The sequence below is a fragment of the Nannospalax galili genome, unplaced genomic scaffold (genome assembly GCF_000622305.1).
Source record: "Nannospalax galili isolate Female #2095 unplaced genomic scaffold, S.galili_v1.0 scaffold1119, whole genome shotgun sequence".
Taxonomy (NCBI): Eukaryota; Metazoa; Chordata; class Mammalia; order Rodentia; family Spalacidae; genus Nannospalax; species Nannospalax galili.
In genome coordinates this window covers 2,692,670-2,711,719 of record NW_008343597.1, presented here as the reverse complement: position 1 = coordinate 2,711,719, position 19,050 = coordinate 2,692,670, and the positions used below count along the sequence as shown (strand labels likewise).

At 41.5% G+C, this 19,050-nt stretch overlaps 1 long non-coding RNA gene and 2 gene segments (V, D, J or C); all 3 read left to right on the top strand.

Annotated features, from left to right (window-relative positions):
* The first annotated feature begins 3,928 nt into the window (after positions 1-3,928).
* Positions 3,929-5,179, top strand: LOC103739515. The segment is given in 3 exon segments: positions 3,929-4,101; positions 4,285-4,610; positions 5,084-5,179. Coding segments are annotated over 3 exon segments (474 nt in total).
* Positions 5,180-13,559: 8,380 nt separating this feature from the next.
* On the top strand, positions 13,560-14,285 carry LOC103739513. The segment is given in 2 exon segments: positions 13,560-13,753; positions 13,897-14,285. Coding segments are annotated over 2 exon segments (441 nt in total).
* Positions 14,286-16,311: 2,026 nt separating this feature from the next.
* LOC115071495 lies at positions 16,312-16,967 on the top strand. 2 transcript variants are annotated; one of them, XR_003850583.1, is made up of 3 exons: positions 16,312-16,462; positions 16,670-16,790; positions 16,888-16,967. It is a non-coding gene; the product is annotated as an uncharacterized LOC115071495 (long non-coding RNA). The 2 variants fall into 2 exon arrangements; XR_003850584.1 differs by having other exon boundaries at positions 16,333-16,462; positions 16,673-16,790; positions 16,888-16,902.
* The last annotated feature ends 2,083 nt before the right edge of the window (positions 16,968-19,050 follow it).

Sequence of the window (19,050 nt, the reverse complement as noted above, 5' to 3'; positions counted from 1 at the left end):
TGTTCATCATCCTTAACCATCAGGGAAATGTAAACTTAAACTACTCTGAGATTTCATCACACCCCACTCAGAATGGCCAAGATCTAAAACACAAATGATGACAAATGTGGGCTAGGATGTGATGAAAGAAGAACACTGATTCACTGCTGGTGGGAGTGCGAACTGGTGGAGCCGTTTGAAAATCAGTGTAGGTTCCTTAAAAAGCTAAAAATAGACCCATCATGTGTCATACTACTCTTGAGCATATGCGCAAAGGACTCTATAGCTTACTATAGAGATGCTTATGAATCTATGATCATTGCTGCTCTATTCACAATAATAGCAGGAAATGGAAACTACCACCAACAGATGAATGGATAATGAAAAAGCACATTTTCACTATAAAATATTATTCAGTTATTGAAGAAATGAAGATATGAAAACAAAGGTAAATGGACGGAATGGAAAACAATCATCCCGAGTGAGGTATCCCAGACCCAGATAGACAAATGTCATATGTTCTCTCTCATGTGTGGATGCTAGCTTTGAATATTTAGACATGAATGTTTCAATTTGAAAATCAACAGAGATCATGAAACTAGTAGGAGCCATGGAAGAGGGACTTCATGGGAACTGAGATAGAACACAGTGATATAAAGGGAGAAAGGGGAACAATAATATATGAAGGGTAAAGTGGGGTGCGGGATGGTAAGGCAGGGTAGAGGAAGGAGGACTAGCTAACACTAAAGGTCTATCTGAAAAAGTCTACTGTAGACGATGTTACAAGAGTTTAAATGGAGTTGCCCTGAAATGGGAGGACGTTGCCCCCACCAGACACCATGGGCTCGCATGTAAAAGCCCAGAAGCAGCAGCGAGTTTCCTCTTTCGGACTTGCTTACCACAGGTGTCCCATAGACCCTCAAACAACACTGGCTATTGCCACTGTTCTTGGTTACCTGAAAGAACTTCATGAGAAGGCCCTGCTGCTGAAGACACTACATATGTGAGTCACAAAACAGACAGATCAAGTTGACCTTGACCTCGAAGCTGTGTCTTTGCTGGCTAATGGTCATAGTGATGGAAGGTGCTCTGCATGCGGCCAGAAGAGCAAACTAACCATCGGTCTTACCCAGCTGTGAATCTTGCAAACTACAGTCAATGACTACCTTGATAAGGTAAACCCACTAGTGCAACAGTGGCATGAATGCTATGGGAGTAACCAGTCACTTTCTGATTGGTTTTGAGGCCTACTTCAGAAGACAGCACTGTTATCAGGGCCAAGAGCCTACACAGGTATCAGGCTGTAGGGCAGAACCCATTACTATTATTCTGCTAAATGGATGTAGCACTAAATGGACTCCTGATGACTTACTGTCAACCCCATAGATTAGTGCATTCTCAACTCTTGCCGGAGAAGCTTCTTTTTGCAGCAGGTGGTGATTAACACAGAGAATGACAAGTGGCCAAATTACAGAGAACAAGAGACTGCAGAGGGCTCGGGCCTAAATGGTACATACCTATATGACATTATCTCTTCCTAAGACTCAAGGATCATTTTGGAAGAGGGGACAGAAAGACTCTAAGAACGAGTGGTACTGGGTAAATACAGGAAAATGGTGCTTTCAGGGTACAGAAGGGCAGTTGCACATATGAACCCACAGTACATACGACAGCATGCTCAAACTGTTATGAGCCCAAGTCATACAAAATCACAGTATGGACTCAGGAGGTGGGCAAGAAACCTCAATTCTAACTGAGGAACTGTTGGCAATTGATAGCTGCTGGGGGAAAGAAAGTCATTTTTCTATGTCTGTGATACAGGTAGGTTGACCAGGAGATGGATCAGGGGATGGATCCACACCTAAAAGTATTTGGAGAATACAAATCAGACTTGGCAGCCCTAAAAAAAATGGAAAAAAGAAAGTGGGTGTAGGTAGGTAGGGGGGGATCTGAGAGTAGATGGGGCCTCTGAATATGAGCAAAATACATTATACGAAATTCTTAAACCTATAAAAATAATATTTTCAAAACCTTCCTTCTCAGTCCTACCTCCCATCTCCCTCCCTAAGTACTTGTCCCTTCTTCCCCTTTCCAACATAATGATACCTGGGTTACAGTATCCTATACCCTCTTTAAGCTCTGTGGTCACCATAATGACCCTTTTCTAGTTTCCTGGTTTCATCATGGGGAGGGAAGTATGGGGGATTGCTGGAGGAGTTGGAGGGGGGAAGCAGAGGGTCGGTATGATCTAAATACATACATTGTATTTCACATATGAAATTACTAAGTTTAAAATAAATAAAAACTTCCTCTCTGCTGCTTAAGTAGGAGTTCCACCTGAACAAACTTTAAGCAGATGCCAGACATAGGCTAATTGCCTGGACGGTGTCTCTTCCTAACAGTTCTTCCAATGTTCCTGTCAAGAAGGTATCTAAATCCCCTCAGCTCAAGACAACCTCTGTCCACCCTTGCAGTCTTCAGATATTATCTTATCGTAACCTTGGTGTGCACCCAGAGGCTTGTAGCACCCCACGACTCTCTGAGTGTCATTCTCCCATTAGTCCCTTTTCCACAGATGGAGCACTGTGTGCTTTCACTCAGACCACAGACCCTCCTATAAGTTGGGTTAACACACGGCACTGATGTTGCACTGATGATGTCACTGTCTGTGCAGCAGCTGCTCTTTATCTGAGATTGCTACTCATCTCTGTCCCGCAGTGTCTATTTCTGTATGTATAAGACCCTAGCCCAGGTCTCCAGCAACCCCTGAAGCACACATCAACTACTAAAAGCTTTCAGACTGAGGAAGAAGGAAAACTCCTTCCACCAGGGGCAGACTCTGATCAGGGGAGTGAGGCAGCCCAGTGCTCCTGTGCCCTGAGTCACCCAGTGCAGAGCTGACCACAAACCACCTGAGGCAGCCAAGTGCTCCTGTGCCCTGAGTCACACAATGCACAGCTGAACAGAAGACACCCAGCCGAGCAGGATCCCAGCCTCAGTTATACTCAGAGGGTTGGCATGTTCTGTGAAAGCCAGCATGCAGAGAAAGTGGAATCTTGGGAGACACTTAACTCTTGCAGTGAAGGATTTTAGATGCTATCTCCTTGTTTGTTATTTCACAAAGGAAATATCTGGTTCTTGAAGGACAGGATTCTTATCCAAAAGTCAAAACAATGCCAAAATTAGGCTACAAGAACCTCTACAAACTGGAGAAGCTGATCGCTCCAATACCATTTAGAACAGTGATGGGCTTAGATGGCATAAAGTTGTCTGTGGGTTATTTCAGGCAAACTCTGCAATTGCTTTACATTATCAATCTCATTCCTCAAACTATCATCTTAATGGTGAAAACTTTAAAATACATTCTTCTAATTTTATGAATGGACAACACGTTATTGCTACAGGTAGTGTTCCTACAGCACAGCAAAGTACTAGAGCTTCTTGTGCCCATTGAACTGTAACTCCGGACTCCTTGATTGGATTTTCCATTCCACCTCCTCTTTATGAGGTCTTTCCACACAATATTTCCCACAAGTCTGGATTATTGCAGAAGTGTCCTAATACACATATCCCAAGAAAAGGACTTCATTAAATCTATGCTACAGAACAATTATGTTCCTGTTACTTTGTCTCCTGGAGTGTCTCTTATTTAAATTGATTCACAGGTCAATAAAGATTCTTTAGTTGGAACAGCTATTTTCTGAGTTAAGCATTTAGCTACTTTCCTCTGATGCTCCTGAAGCTTTCGTTGGTCCAGTTGAGGCATGTTCCCCTCAGAGGGAGCTGGTCCACTTTGTCCTCACGGGCTCCTCAAACCCTTATGAGCCCAGGATCATCCGAAAATGTCCCTGTCCCTCCACTGTGCACCTCTCAGCAGACTGTCATGCAGGTCTGGGCTGAGGGGAGCTTCAGGCACAGGAAGCTGTGGGAGCTCAGCAGTGTCTGGCCTGGCAGGGTCTATGGGTGGAGCTGACTGACTTCAGAAATAGGGACAGACCTAGAGCCATCCTGACACCACAGCCCAGGCTTTGGTTACACATAGTTCCATCTCTCACAGCCAGACACACATCATGAAGAGGCTGCTGGGCTCTGTTCTGGGGCTTCTGTGCACCCAGGTTTGCTGTGAGTTGGGCTGCCCCACATTCAGGGCGTCTGTGACAACTGTGCAGCTGCAGCACAAGCGGTGGGGATGGGGGGGAGCAGCCCACAAATCAACTGAATTGCCATCTTTTTCAAAGCACATGGGCTGGGGGGGAGTGCTGCAGTGAATGACCATCATCTGCGATTTTCTCTGCTTCCAATCAGGGGTGAAAGGGCAGCAAGTGGTGCAGAGTCCTGGAGCCTTGACTCTCCAGGAGGGAGACACTTCTGTGCTGCAGTGCAACTTTTCCTCCACTCCTACCAACCTGCAGTGGTTTCACCAGAATCCCCAGGGCCTCCTCATCAGCCTGTTTTATAATCCCTCGGGAACAAAGCAGAGTGGAAGACTAAAGTCCACGACAGATGCTAAGGAACGCCGCAGCTCCCTGCGCATCTCCTCCTCCCAAACCACAGACTCAGGCACTTACTTCTGTGCGGTGGACACACAGTGCTCCCAAGGCACCTGCAGCCTGAACACAAACTTCAGCTGGGTGGGTGTGGCCCTTCCCCAATCAGGAAAGGGCGGGAAGCCACCAGAGAGGCCTTGTATAGTTTAATGTACAACGGTAAATTGCCCTCAGATTAATTTCTTTGGTCTCAGATTTCAGGTCTTGTTCTTTTTCTTCATCTCAGTGTGTACTCCCTCCTGAAACATGTTGTCCAACTTGGCACTCACAGCGAAGCTGATAGGAGAACTGAATCTACATCAACATTTAAGCTGAACGTAGTGTAGACTCCAAAAGGATAAGGAGCAAATGAAGTCACTCAGATAAAACTTTTGTGGACAGTGATGCACCAACTAGTTTTTCTCTCAGGCGCATGCGGGTCCTCACCACGGTGTCGGCAGGCAATGGATGTCAGTGCAGCGGGGAAACAGTCACTGACTGTGCATTGTTCAACAATGTTAAAATGTATCTTCCCCCACCTAACTCCTGTTCATACTCCTGAAGTTCGTCTGGACTAGGAGCTGCTCCATCCTGACCGTGTCCCCTGCACGCTTGAGAAGAGCGCCCTGATTGGATACACGTCTCTGAGCGCTCTTTGCTTTGTGGCGCTGTAGACCTGTTCCCTTTTTGTTCTGTCCTGCTTTTCTATTTACTGTTAAAGGGAAGTTAAGGCCCAAATTAACTCCAACTCATTAATAGTAGTGGACTTCAATACCTCATTGTCACCATTACATTGGTCAACAGGACAGAGAATTAATGGAGAGACATCTGAATTAAACAGTATATATCAAATGGACCTAACAGACATCTACCGAATATTCCACCCAAGCACCATAGAATATACTTTCTATTCAGAACCCCATGGAACCTTCTCCAAAATCAACCATGTACTGGGGCACAAAAAAAACCTCAACAAATACAGAAATACTGAAAAAAATTCCATGCATTCTATCAGACCACAATGCAATAAAGCTTAAAATCAACACCAGAAGAAATCCCAGTAATCACATGAACACATGGAGATTAAACAACACACTCCTGAATGATGACTGGGTCAAAGGAGAAATTAAGAAAGAAATAAAAGTATTCCTGGAACTAAATGAAAAGGACAATACAGCACAACAAACCCTCTGGGACACATTGAAAGCAGTCCTATGAGGGAAGTTTATAGTTTTAAATGCCTACATTAAAAAATCGGAAAGGGGCTGGAGAGATGGCACAGCGGTTAAGAGTACTGACTGCTCTTGCAGAGGACCCAGGTTCGATTCCCAGGACCCACATGGCAGCTATGAACCATCCTTAGTTCAAGTTCCAGGGGAATCCAAAGCCCTGTTCTGACCTCTGTGGCATTGCACGACATGGATGCACTCACACACATTCAGGCAACACACTCATACACATAAAATAAAAATAACAAAATATTTTTTAAAAATCGGAAAAGAACACAAATTAATGACTTAACATTGTAGCTCAAGACACTTGAAAAGCAACAACATATGAAACCCAAACCCAACAGACAAGGAGAAATAACAAAAATTGGAGCAGAAATTACTGAAATAGAAAGAAAGACAACAACGCAAAGAATCAACGAATCTAAGAGCTGGTTCTTTGAGAAGATAAACAAGATTGATAGACTGCTAGCCCAGTTAAACAAAAGAAAGAAAGAGTACCTCTAAATCAACAAAATAAGAGATGAAAGGGGAAACATTACAACAGACACCAAAAAGATCCAGAAAATTATAATGGAATACTTTAAAAATTCAAGTGCTTCTAAATTTGAAAACCTAAAAGAAATCAACTGGTACCTAAAAACATGGGAACCAATAAAACTAAACCAAGAAGAGATTAACAGCTTAAACAGACCCATAACACATAAGGAAATTGAAACAGTAGAAACAAACCTCCTTACTAAAAAAAGCCCAGGACCAGATGGATTTACAGCAGAATTCTACCAGATATTTAAAGAGGATCAACACCCAATACTACTTAAGTTATTAAAAAAAGATAGAAGTTAAGAGCGAACTTCCAAATTCATTATATGAAGCCAGCATCACTCTGATACCAAAGCCAGGTAAGATACAACCCCAAAAGAAAACTATAGACCCATATCCTAATGAACAGAGATGCAAAAATTCTCAACAAAATACTTGCAAACCGCATACAGACACACATCCAAAAGATCATCCACCATGATCAAGTTTGCTTTGTTCCAGAGATGCAGGGATGGTTCAATATATGTAAGTCAATAAACATCATAAATCACATAAATGGGCTCAAAGACAAGAACCACATGGTCATCTCAACAGATGCAGAGAAGGCCTTTGACAAAATTCAACATGCATTTATGTTCAAATTCCTAGAGGGAATTGGACTGGAGGGAGCATACCTCAACATAATTAAAGCCATATATAACAAACCCACAGCCAACATCACTCTAAATGGAGAAAAGCTGGAAGCATTCCCAGGGAAATCCAGAACCAGACAAGGCTATCCACTATCTCCACTCCTCTTTAACACAGTACTTGAAAGTCTTGCTAGAGCAATAAGACAAGAGAAAGAAATTGAAGGAGCAATAATTGGAAAAGAAGAGAACAAATTACCCCTTTGTGTAGGTGATATATTATATCTAAGGGACACCAAAAATTCCACCAGAAAACTCCTAGAAATTATTAACACGTTGAGTAAAGTAGCAGGATACAAAATTAATCTACAAAAGCCTTTCTATATACCAATAACAAGCAATCAGAGAAAGAGTACATGGAAACACTCCCCTTCACAATAGCTGCAAAAAAACATTAAATATCTCAGAATAAACCTGACTAAAGACATTGAAGACCTCTACAATGAAAATTTTAAATCCTTAAAGAGATTGAGGAAGACATCAGGAGATGGAAGGGCCTCCCATGCTCATGGATTGGAAGAATTAATATTGTGAAAATGACCATCTTACCGAAAGATATTCATCGATTCAATCCAATGCCAATCAAAATATCCAGGACAAAATTGGAAAAAAAAATCTTAAGATTTAGATAGCCAAAGCAACCTTGAGCACTAAGAACAATGCTGGGGGGGGTTACTATACCAGATATTAATCTGTATTACGGAGCTGTAGTCATAAAAACAGGATGGTACTGCCACAAAAATAGACTCATAGATCAATGGAACAAAATTGAAGGTCAAAATATAAGAACATTCAATTTCAGCTACTTGATATTTGACAAAGGGGTCAAAATATTCACTGGAGGAAAAACAGCATGTTCAGCACATGGTGCTGGCAAAACTGGATCTCGACCTGTAGAAGAATGAAACTAAACCCCTATCTTTCACCTTGTACAAAAGTCAACTCCAAATGGATGAAGGACCTCAAAGTGAAGCCTGAAACTCTGAAAGTGTTAGAAGAAAACATTGGCAATGACCTACAGATATAGGTGTAGGCAAGGATTTTCTAAACCGGACATCAACTGCCCAGGAAACAAGGTCAAGAATCAACAAATGGGACCTCATTAAACTGTATGATTCTGTATATCAAAAGAAGCAACCAAGGAAGTGAAGAGAAAACCCACAGAATGGGAGAAAATCTTCACCAGCGACACATCTGACAGAGGTTTAACATCCAGAATATATAACCACTCAAAAAACAAATAATCAAGAAAGAAAGTAACTTAATTAAAAGATGGGCTAAAAAACTGAACAGAGAGTTCTCAAAAGAAGAACTAAAGATGGCTAAGAAGCATCTTAAAAGGTGTTCAACGTCACTAGTAATTAGCGAAATGCAAATTTAAAACACTTTAAGATTTCACCTTACCCCAGTCAGACTGGCTAAGATCAAGAGAACAAATGATACCAAATGTTGGAGAGGATGCAGGGAAGGGGGAACACTCAGCCACTGCTGGTGGGGCTGCAAACCTGTTCAACCCCTATGGAAAGCAGTGTGGAGAACTCTTAAAAAGCTACATATGAACCTACCCTTTGACCCAGTTATACCACTCCTAGGCATATACCCAAAGAACTAAGCCTATTGCTGAGACACTTGTACATTCATGTTTGTTGCTGCTCCTTTCACAATAGCTAAGAGATGGAAGCAACCTAAGTGTCCCTCAACTGATGAGTGGATAATGAAAATGTAGTTCTTTTTTACGATGGAGTTTTACTCAGCAGTAAAGACACATGAAATCATGAAATTTGCAAGTGAATAGGTGGAACTACAAACTGTCATACTAAATGAAGTATCAACTCAGAAAAAAAATCCCTCATATGTGGATCCTAGCACCAAATCCTGATAAGTGATTATGTATTCAGACATAACTACAGGAATCAGGATAATGAAAAGGAACCAGGGAGATAAAGGAAAAGAAAGAATCTGAAAGAGAAGAACAGTAGGAAGCAGGTGTTCACAAGGGATATATGGATAAAAATGGGGTTATTTTAAGGAAAGGGGGGAGGGAAGGTTATGCAAGGAATGTAGGGGATAAAGAGAAAGAAGGAGCTCAAGAGAGGTCGGACCATAGGGGAAGGGTATTATTAAGGGAGAAATGGGAAAAACCGGGGCACCTTAAATGGGGAAACCATGGTGTAAGGGTGAGACAATGTGAGAGATAAACAATGCCTAGCTTGTTTTAGAAAGCCAGAGGGAACCATATTAGGCCAACAAGCTACTGACAAATTATACACACAACCAGATCAAAGAATGTAATATATGTCTAGGCAAGGTGTATCTGGGAGTGTTTGGTCTTTACCCAAGCTGTATCTACATGGCACATGGCACTTAAAAGTATCAGTCTGGTGGAACTAGCCTTCTTGAATGTTTAACAGCCATACTGTGAGGCCTATATTTTTTTGGACAGAGGGACATAAAGGACAGTTTTTGCTCCTTGCCCTCCTAGGTCGACTAAGTTCCAGGGGACTATGAGCATCTTTCAAAATGTCCTGTACCTGTGGTTAGTCACCTGTCCTCTTGATCAAAGAGGCTGTGGCGACCCCACTGGATGGATCTGAACCAGTGTCCAGTCTACAAGCAAAGCCAGCCATGGTCGAGCAGGACCTTTCGCTTATCTTCACATAGGCAGAACTGGTAGAAGAAAGAAGCCAGGCGCTCCTCCCAGGCCCATGTTACCCCTGAGGAACTGATCCTCAAACCACCTTAAGAGTAAAAATAAATTGGTTTATCTGGGCCAATTTTAGAGTCTTAAACACCCAAAAGGAAAGTATAACCAAATATTAATGGGCCAATACAATTTTTAAGAATCCAAATGTATATCTAAAGGCTACATAGCAAGAAAAACTGCCAGACAGGAGATGCCTTCCTTTGAATTATTGGCCAGTGTGGCCCAGAAGAGTCCCAGACAATAACCCAGCATAGAACTGGGAAAATGAACGGCATACCCCAATCTTATCTAAAGGAATATTGACAACTGATTGCTGATAGATGAGGAACAGCTGATCTTCCTAAAACAAGGATCTCTAGATAGGCTGACTAGATTCAGCAGACGGACAAGCACTGGAGAATGGCTGGGGGCGCCGACAACACAGTGGTCAGTAACAGAGGTGACAGAGTATATGGGCTCTGGCGGGGGCTATGGGAGGATGCCAGTTGGGAAGTGGATATATAGATGAATAAGACTATGTGGGATGTTCTGTATGATAGACACAAAAAAATCAACAAATTTGAAAAAAGACAAATTTGAGTAGGAAGCATTAAAATGCACTTCATGTTAAATAGTAGAGGTGATGAACACTACCACTGTAATCTACCTGATGACTTTATATTCACACTCAGATACTAAGGATCTGAGTGTAACCGAATGTGACTAGTAATAATCAGATACATAGAGATTAAAGACACATATGCAAATATCTATGTGTTAATAGCATTAAAATGTAGGAAACAGCATATTTTAAAATGAAATGGAGATCTTCTTTAAAGGGTAAAAACCCATTCAATTTTATGTCTTACAGGGTTTATACTGAGTTCAGTATTGTATAACTATATTAATTCAACTGTGAACCTAAAAATTTATAGCCACTTTTGAAAGAGGTATATCCTTTCTCTGAAATGTGTTAGAGAATATGTTAAAGCTGTAATGCAATGCTTCTTCTAGTCATGTGGTTATTAAATTCAAAACATTTTTACAAAAGACTATGTACAGATTGCTAATCACTAAACAGAAAGGTGCTCTACATCAGAGGTCAAGAATACAGGAGTCATCAGATCTAGACACTTACCTATTATGTTGGCTTTCTGAGAAAACTATATCAGATGTAGGCAACAGGATAAAGCAGGTATCCAATTTGAAGTGTATGTGAGGCCATGCTCTTTTCAGGGAAAGGGCTCATGCTGACTTGACTTTAATACGGGATGAAGGAGAGACAAAGCAGTGCTTCAGTTTGAGATCCCATTGTGTGTTTAAAAGATCTCGGGTGAGGTGTGGTACATATGTCACATTACAGAAGTATTTTTCTTTCTAGGTATGTCCGGGATTCTAGCTAAATATTGTAGATCCCCAATGATTAGAAGAGAACAGTAAATATACTGTAGTTGACCTCAACAGGGGCAAAGTCTCTTTCCACTGAAAGAAATATTGGCTCCAGAGGAAAACTCACCATTACAGGGTTTGCTACATATAAGTATTTTAGAACCTCAGTAAAGTGTTCGGGGGACCTCTCTATTTGACCACAGAGGGGCAGTGCTGCTCTTGAGCAGATGAAAATTTCTCTCCTCCACTTACTCATCAACAAGCCAGAAATCTTTATTTTAAAACGGGTATGTTATTATGTCCTATTGTGCTTGTTTACTTAGAATTCAAGTATATGTATCTCTCTGGGCACCTATATACACTGTATCTGTTTATCCCGGAGGGTTGACAAACACAGCTTTGGGAGTGACTACTGTGAAGATGCATGCTCTCCTTCAAGGCCAAGAACAAATTAACTTCCCTAATGTACATTTCTGATGTCGTTAAACACACCTGGTCCAGTCTCAGGTCACACTGATCCAATCTAATTACCTTATGATCCTTTACATTGGGAAATCAGCTCATGTTTTGAAGCCTAGTTCAAACTCCTCCCATATCAGCACCATCTCTGACTGGGTCAGGAAGTGGTATGAACTTCCCTTTGTCGTCTTGTCTAGACATCAGGTGTGTTTGGTAGGCTTCATGTTCTGTTCTTCAGTGTGAAAACTAGGTAAAGATTGGCACTCTGCCTTTCATGACAATTAACCATGCACAGCCTATTCAGCAGGCAGTTAGGAAACCCGGCACGTGTTTAGCACTTCTTTACCTTCAGTTCAACTTTCTAGGGTTTTCAGGTCCCTGAATTCCATTTTGGTCATACCATATGAAATGAAGTATTCATAAATAAGCACCTCATTAATTTTAAAATGTTCACTCTTTCTTGTAGCATGGTAAATTCCTGCCATGTTGCTGCATCCCCACCCCAACCCACAGGGATATGAATCATTATTTTTGAGCATGTCCCTGCTGTACATGCCAACTGCCACTTGTCACTGAGCAGCCATCTGTGTTATCAGAACAACTGTTCAGGTATCATAGTGCTGCGTTCAAAAGGTCTTTATTTTATCTAATAAGGATCCCATAGGACAAGAGTAGTGATGCTTCAATTTAGATATGTCAGAGGAAAGCCACATGTGTTCCCTTCGGTGGAAGGGTAAAAGCTTTTCATGTGTGGGTATATATGTATACAGGAAAATCTAGTGTGGTGGAATGGGAGGATTCTGTACTGTGTGATTTATGGCATTGCATGGACTTCTTGGAATGTAGTGTATGTTCTGTATGTTGACTAGATGTCTGTTACAAGTGAAAAAAGGACCTCAAAATATTAAAAGCAATTTTAAAAATTGAGGATGCTTCAGTAGAATGTATTTGGATATTTTATTGACTTGGGTTTGTTTGCTTGTTTTTAACAGAGCATACTGATTTATTTATTCTTAATTTGATTAAAACTGTGTCGCTTTCTTGTATACAATATGATACTTTGAAACTAATACTCTGGATGAGTTAAATATAGGTAGTTAACAAATGTGTTACATCACAGTTATTTTTGCAGTAAAAACATTTAACATTCCCTATATTTGCATTTTTAAGAATATACAATAACATTTCATTATTTGAAACAGGGTCTTTTGGATCTGAACCTGGTCTCAAACTCAGTTTATAACCAGATATTAATTTGAGTTCCCGATCCTCCTGCCACCACCTCCCAAGTGCTGGAATTACAGGTGTGCACCACACCCACTATGTATGACTGATATTTTGATTAGATATTGGATGTCATGAATTTAAAGTTGTTATTTGGATTTTGCCATCCTCTTTTTAAAGAGTTATTAAAAATTTATTTCCAATCCCCTGTACTCTTTCAAGGCTTATTTTCAAGCTTCGTTAAGGTTAAGTCTTTCTCTAGGCATAGTCTGACCTCACTGCTTAGCTATGAACCTTCAAGTGTGAATTGAATGTTCTAATTCCCAACACAAAGGCTTTCACCGTCAACATTAAATATAATGAAAATACTGTTTGTTCAAACTCAGAATGGGAGCATTAAAAATGCTGTGTTGATGGAAGGTCATAGCCTCACAGCCCGGGCAGGATGTTTTCTATCTTCTCGTAACCATTTGTAGACAGAGCACCTCCAGAATACATTATCCCACTACGTTTTCAATTCTTTTCCACAAGCATATTCTTGGATATATTTAATTAACCTAGTCTTTATTATATAAGAAGTAAAATGAAAGTGGCATAAATTTTAATCTATCACTTTGTAAAATCATGTAAAATACAGACATGTGAAAAAGACCGTGAGAAAACTGAAGTTCCCTAAGACAAAGGAACCGCATATTCTCTGTGTTCTGACCCATCACCTCGGCTTGCTCTTGGTGTCTGTACCAATACGCACTGCCACGGAGGTAGGCAGGCGAGTTTGATTCTCAGTGATTGCATTTTCAGCAATACTGAATTTGAGCAAAATGGTGACGCGCTTCCTATGTCGGAAATAGCTTCAGACAAAGCACTTGTGTAAGGGTGGAGCCTGCTGACAGCACTGAACTGCCAAGTTTGAGTTCGAGTTTGATCTGTGCCCAGATAAACGACTGCCTGAGTTGTCACTGAGCTTTGGCTCCAGAAAAATGGGCAAGATTCTGGAAACATCATTTTTAGTGCTAGGCCTTCACCTAAGCTGTGAGTCATGGAAGAAAAACCCAAGGATATGTGATTGCTTTGAAGGAATGAGAGAACTGGGGTACCGGACAAAATTATTCAGGTAAACATAAAGCAAGGAACAAAAATTTGAGGCTAATGATTGTCATCGTCTCTCCACACAGGGGTGAGTGGCCAACAGAAGGACAGAAGTGACCAGGAGCAGGTGACGCAAAGTCCTCAGTCTCTGACAGTCCAGGAAGGAGGGACTCCAGTTCTGAACTGCTCTTATGAGAACAGTGCATTTGACTACTTCCCGTGGTACCGGCAATTCCCCGGGAAAGGCCCTGAACTACTGATAGCCATACATTCAGTTCTGAATAAAAACGAAGATGGGCGCTTCACGGTCTTCTTCAGTAAAAGTGAGAAGCAGCTCTCCCTGCACATCACAGCCTCTCAGCCTGCAGACTCGGCCACCTACTTCTGTGCGGCAGGAACACAGTGCTCCCCAGGCGCCTGCAGTCAGCACAGAAACCTGCACCGGAGGCTCCAGCAAAACCCTGCTGTGGCCTGACACCGCCACAGACGCAATGAGTTTTCATCTGAACAAACAGGCGATGCAGTGAAGAAAACACTGCACGGGATAAACTAATTTAGGACCGAAAGGCAAACCAAGCTGAAGTCAGGGTTTGCTTCACTCCGGTCTCCCTTTGCTCTGCAGGAATGGCTGGATTTTCATATACATCTTCTTAACTAGTTCAGAAAAATTGTTCTAAGTGGTTTTACAAATAGTTTTCTTAAATTGGAAACTATAAGGCATCCTGATCTGTTATTTAAATATGCATCAAAGAATGAGAACTCTTTTAGAGACCTTGTTTGTACTGGCTTTTCTTATTGCCTTTTGCTGTATGTTAATTTATCATTACAATAATGAGATCAGATGAAAGACTAAGAGATACAGTTGAAATGATTATACAGCATTACACAAAAATTCAAACACTAGTTTATGTGGTGTTAATATGCCCTTAAATACTAGCTGGTTACACACATCCTATTCTGTGGGAGTAAATAATAACCATGAGTTACAAAAAAATCTGTAATAATTATCATGCAACTATTTTGTGAGTTTAAAACTACAATTTAACAGTTGAAATTGGAGACTCCAGAGCAATATTACATCATATCAGGACAATTCTAGGACTTATAATGTAGTAAGAATAATTCTTTATGTGGACGGTTCAGGAAGAAATTTTCTTATCCTTTTAATACCTTGTAAATAAAACGTTTTAGGGGACAATTTTTTTAAAGTGAGTTTTAAAGACATTTTTATTTTTGATTATGTATATGTGTATGGGTATCTGTGTATGGGTATGTAAACATGTGAGTGCAGGTGTCTGTGGAGTCCAGGAGAGGCATTACAGTTACTGGGGCTAGAGATATAGTAGGTGGTTATGAGCTACCCAACAAGGGTACAAGGAACACAACTCATGTCCTCTGTAAGAAGAGTGTGCTCTCTCAACCACTGAGTCATCACTCCAGTCTTCGGAAGTGAGTTTTAAAACTGTTATTACATAGCTGGGTGTGGTGGGGCATAACTATAATCTCAGCACTTGAGAGACAGAGGGAGGTAGATCTCTGAGATCAAAGCCAGTTTGATCCACATAGCAAGTTTTAGGCCAGCTGGGACTACACGGAGTTCCTGACTCAGAAAGACAAAAAAGTAAATAATTAATTGTGTGTGTGTGTGTGTGTGTGTGTGTGTGTGTGTGTGTGTATTGCAGTACATGGGTGGAGGACAGAGGTCCATGTTGGGTATATTCCTTTATTGTTCCCTACTTTATCTTTGTGGAAGGCAGAGTCTTTCACTGAACTAAGAGCTCCCTGATAGGACTAGACAGACTGGCCAGTAAGGCCCTGGTATCCTCCTGTCTCTGCTTCCCAGTGCTGAGCATTACAGATGCACCCACAGTGCCTGGCTTTTCCTGTGGGTGCTGGAAATCCAAAATTAGGTCCTCAGGCTTGCACAGCATGTCATTTACCTAATGAGCCATCTCCTTGACCTTTGGTGATGAATAGTGTTCCTGAAACAATTTCAAAAATAATATAAACAAATGAACAGCTTCTGAAATTCTGAGGGACTGCCTTTTATTTGATTGGGAAGTAGCAGAATTGAAATAGACCCTAAAACTCAGTAAGGAAGAGAGAAGTGCTACAATTATTTTAGATGCCAATGCTTTCACCAAGAAATGCAAAGACCTATGAAGGATTTTTCTTCATTAAATTTTATAGAGTGTGGATGGAGAAAAGGTAAATGTATGTTAATAAGCAGTACGCACATTATAGAGTAGCCATGTCTCATGATAAATTTGAGTTAGTGAATCCCAGTGAGTCCACTGAATAACATGGGTGTGAAGCAGCCCCTCATCCTTATCCCTCAACAGGAATGGATTTTCTTATGTTCTCTTTAAAGTACTGCCTATTTTAATTACCAAGAAAAACAAGCAAAAAGGCAAGAGTTTGTTATACACTACACTACTTCTCTGTGTACACAGAACTTGTGGTTTATGACCATATGAAATGCCATTTCCTGGTTGGTTCACAGCATAAGAACCCAGGCAGTACATCTGCAAACTGACACCACTCAGAGTCCCTGAACTCTGAGCTGAGGCAGAACAGACACATTTGTGCAGGACATGTGCCACGTGCCTCCCCTCAGCCCTCTGTGTGTGCTCATGGCCTTGGCCTTTTCTGGTATGGACGATTAACATAGAACTTAGATGTTAAGGGTGAAGCATTGCACTGAGGCATACGGTGTCCCACATGGACCTGAGCAGGAGCAGACATGGGAGGAAAGCAAGCAGAATGTGTCTTCAGTCTGGCTTCCCTTTGGGTCTTAAGTTAATTCTTACAGTGTTTCACTCAACATCGCATGATTAGTTGTCCATTCTGATTGTTCAGCAGGATCCACTGTGGCCCAGAAAGTGACTCAAGTCCAACCAGCCACAAGCAGACAGGAGGGAGAAGCGGTCACCCTGGATTGTTCATATGAAACAAGTTGGAGTGAATACGATCTTTTCTGGTACAAGCAGCTTCCCAGTGGAGAGATGATTTTCCTGATTTATCAGTTTTCTTCTAGTCGAAATGAAAAGAGCGGTCGCTATTCTGTCTCCTTCCAGAGATCAGCCAAGTCCATCAGCCTCACCATTTCAGCCTTGCAGCTGGAAGATTCAGCAAAGTATTTCTGTGCTCTTGGGGACTTCACAGTATTTGAAAAGATACTACAAGCTGAACAAAAACTGGAGCTCCTTAAGCATGGCCCTTCTTGGAGTTCAGCTGAGAGGCACACCTGCACGTCCTCAACAAGGTCCCAACTGTGGCTGCCTAATCTGTGGTCTGAGTCAGATGTTTGATTCTAAATTAAACTCCCTTCCACGTAATTTAGGAAAAGTTATTGTGAACAACTTTCTTTTATTCTATTCTCTAGAAGTTTTTTAGTGAAAAAAATAAAGCATACAGAAAGTGTATAGATTTTCTAAAGTTGCAAACCTTGCACCATAATAATTTAAATTGTCAGATTCTCTGATAGATGATAACGGAACACACCTAGGTGTAATTATCGGGAATAATAGAGAAAATAAATTCTTTAGTCTTTAATCCTCACGCTTTTGAAAGGTAGAACCAGAGGAACAGAACGTTCAGTAGTGAAGTAGAAGACATCAGTTGTAAGGAATAGACATCCTGAAATTCCTGGAGCTGATGGGCGGTCTCTGCAAATCATTGTCCTTGAATGTGATAGTGAGCCTAAATTACTAATGGTCAGCTAGACCAGTGATTACGAAGGAAAGCTGCATGTACGCAGCCCTTGCAAAGGTGCCGTGAGACACGATGGCAACGGGACCTGTGAGGACAATCCTCCCTCACTCCCAAATCTATTTGCTGATGAACTTCAGGAGACACAGTATCGTTTGCCAATATGCAAGTCACATAGTCTGCCTGAGACAAAGAAAACCTAGAGAAAGTGGAAGAGCATGGATCAGTAGTAAACTGAGCTGTGTATGAGCTGCCCCAGTGACTGGGGCCTGAATCTGAGAGTCATGTAAAAAATAAATGCTCTATCACACTTTTCTTCCAAGTCTTACACAGTTTCTTCTTTCATATCCAATCCTAAAAACAAACAACATGGGGAAGTAAATTCTGGGATCTGGCAAGTCTGTTTCTGATTAGCTTGAGACTCCTAAAAAAACCATAGGACTTCTGGGTAAGACATCAGATTAGAAGTTGCATGAGTGATCAGATGAAAAACTAGTGATTTTCATCTAGTTTCAACTAGTGAATCAAAACTCACAGGATTCTCCTCTTATAAGAATAAAGCTAAAGAAAAAAATTAGAAAATCAGCTAGTGTGGGGCTTAGAAACAGCTAAGCCACTCTGCCCCTACATCTGCTCCCACCAACTGCCATCAGCTGTAGCCACTCTAAAGTCCCCACATGAGTGGGCTGTTCAGGAGCCAGAGAGAGGATGTCCAGGCTGCAGTAAGGCATCCAGAGGCTAGACAAGGCCTTCAGTGAGAGCCAACAGGAGCAGATCAGGTCCTGGAGAGGGGAGCACAGTGAGGTAGATATCTGCCAAAGAAGGCCCCTCCCGTCCATTGCCTGCAGAGCTAAACCACATCTGAGAACCTGCTCTGGGAACTGTCACCGTATCCTGACTGCACAATAAAGGTAAACTAAGCACTGGGTTGAAGCTCAGGGTAGCACACTTCCCTTATAAGAGCCCCTAGGTTCAAAGCCAGAAAAAATAAATAAATAAATAAAAGACCAAAGTGAAGCTAGGGTGGGCAGGCCTCTCATACACCCTGAGTCCCCATCACAGAAAGCAGGCTCTGTGCATAGAGTTGCCAAAACAATGGAGACAGGCTGTAAGATTCAGGTGGAGATTCTCACATCACATAGTTCTGGCTGAAAGCGGTCTTCAGTCACAGAAATCCTCATCTGGAAGGACACACAGACTGGACTTGTTTGGATTAGTGACACTACCCTTTCCCTCATCCCTGGAATCTGATACAAAGAGAATCCAAGTGGAGGAAACAACCATTACCTACGTGTATGGGGGGACCTCACAAGCCCCTCCCCTCCCCATGTTAGAACACTGGTGAACCCGGTCTTGTGTAGGTCTTATGTGGACAATCACTGCTGCTATAAGTTCATGGGTTAAAGAGCCGTATCACATCTAGAAGACAGTGTATTTTAATTTTAATTTTAGTTTTTATTATAATTTATCATTTTTTACTTCAGTTGTTGAGTTTCAATTTGCATCTGGTAGTCAAAGGCTTTTATGAC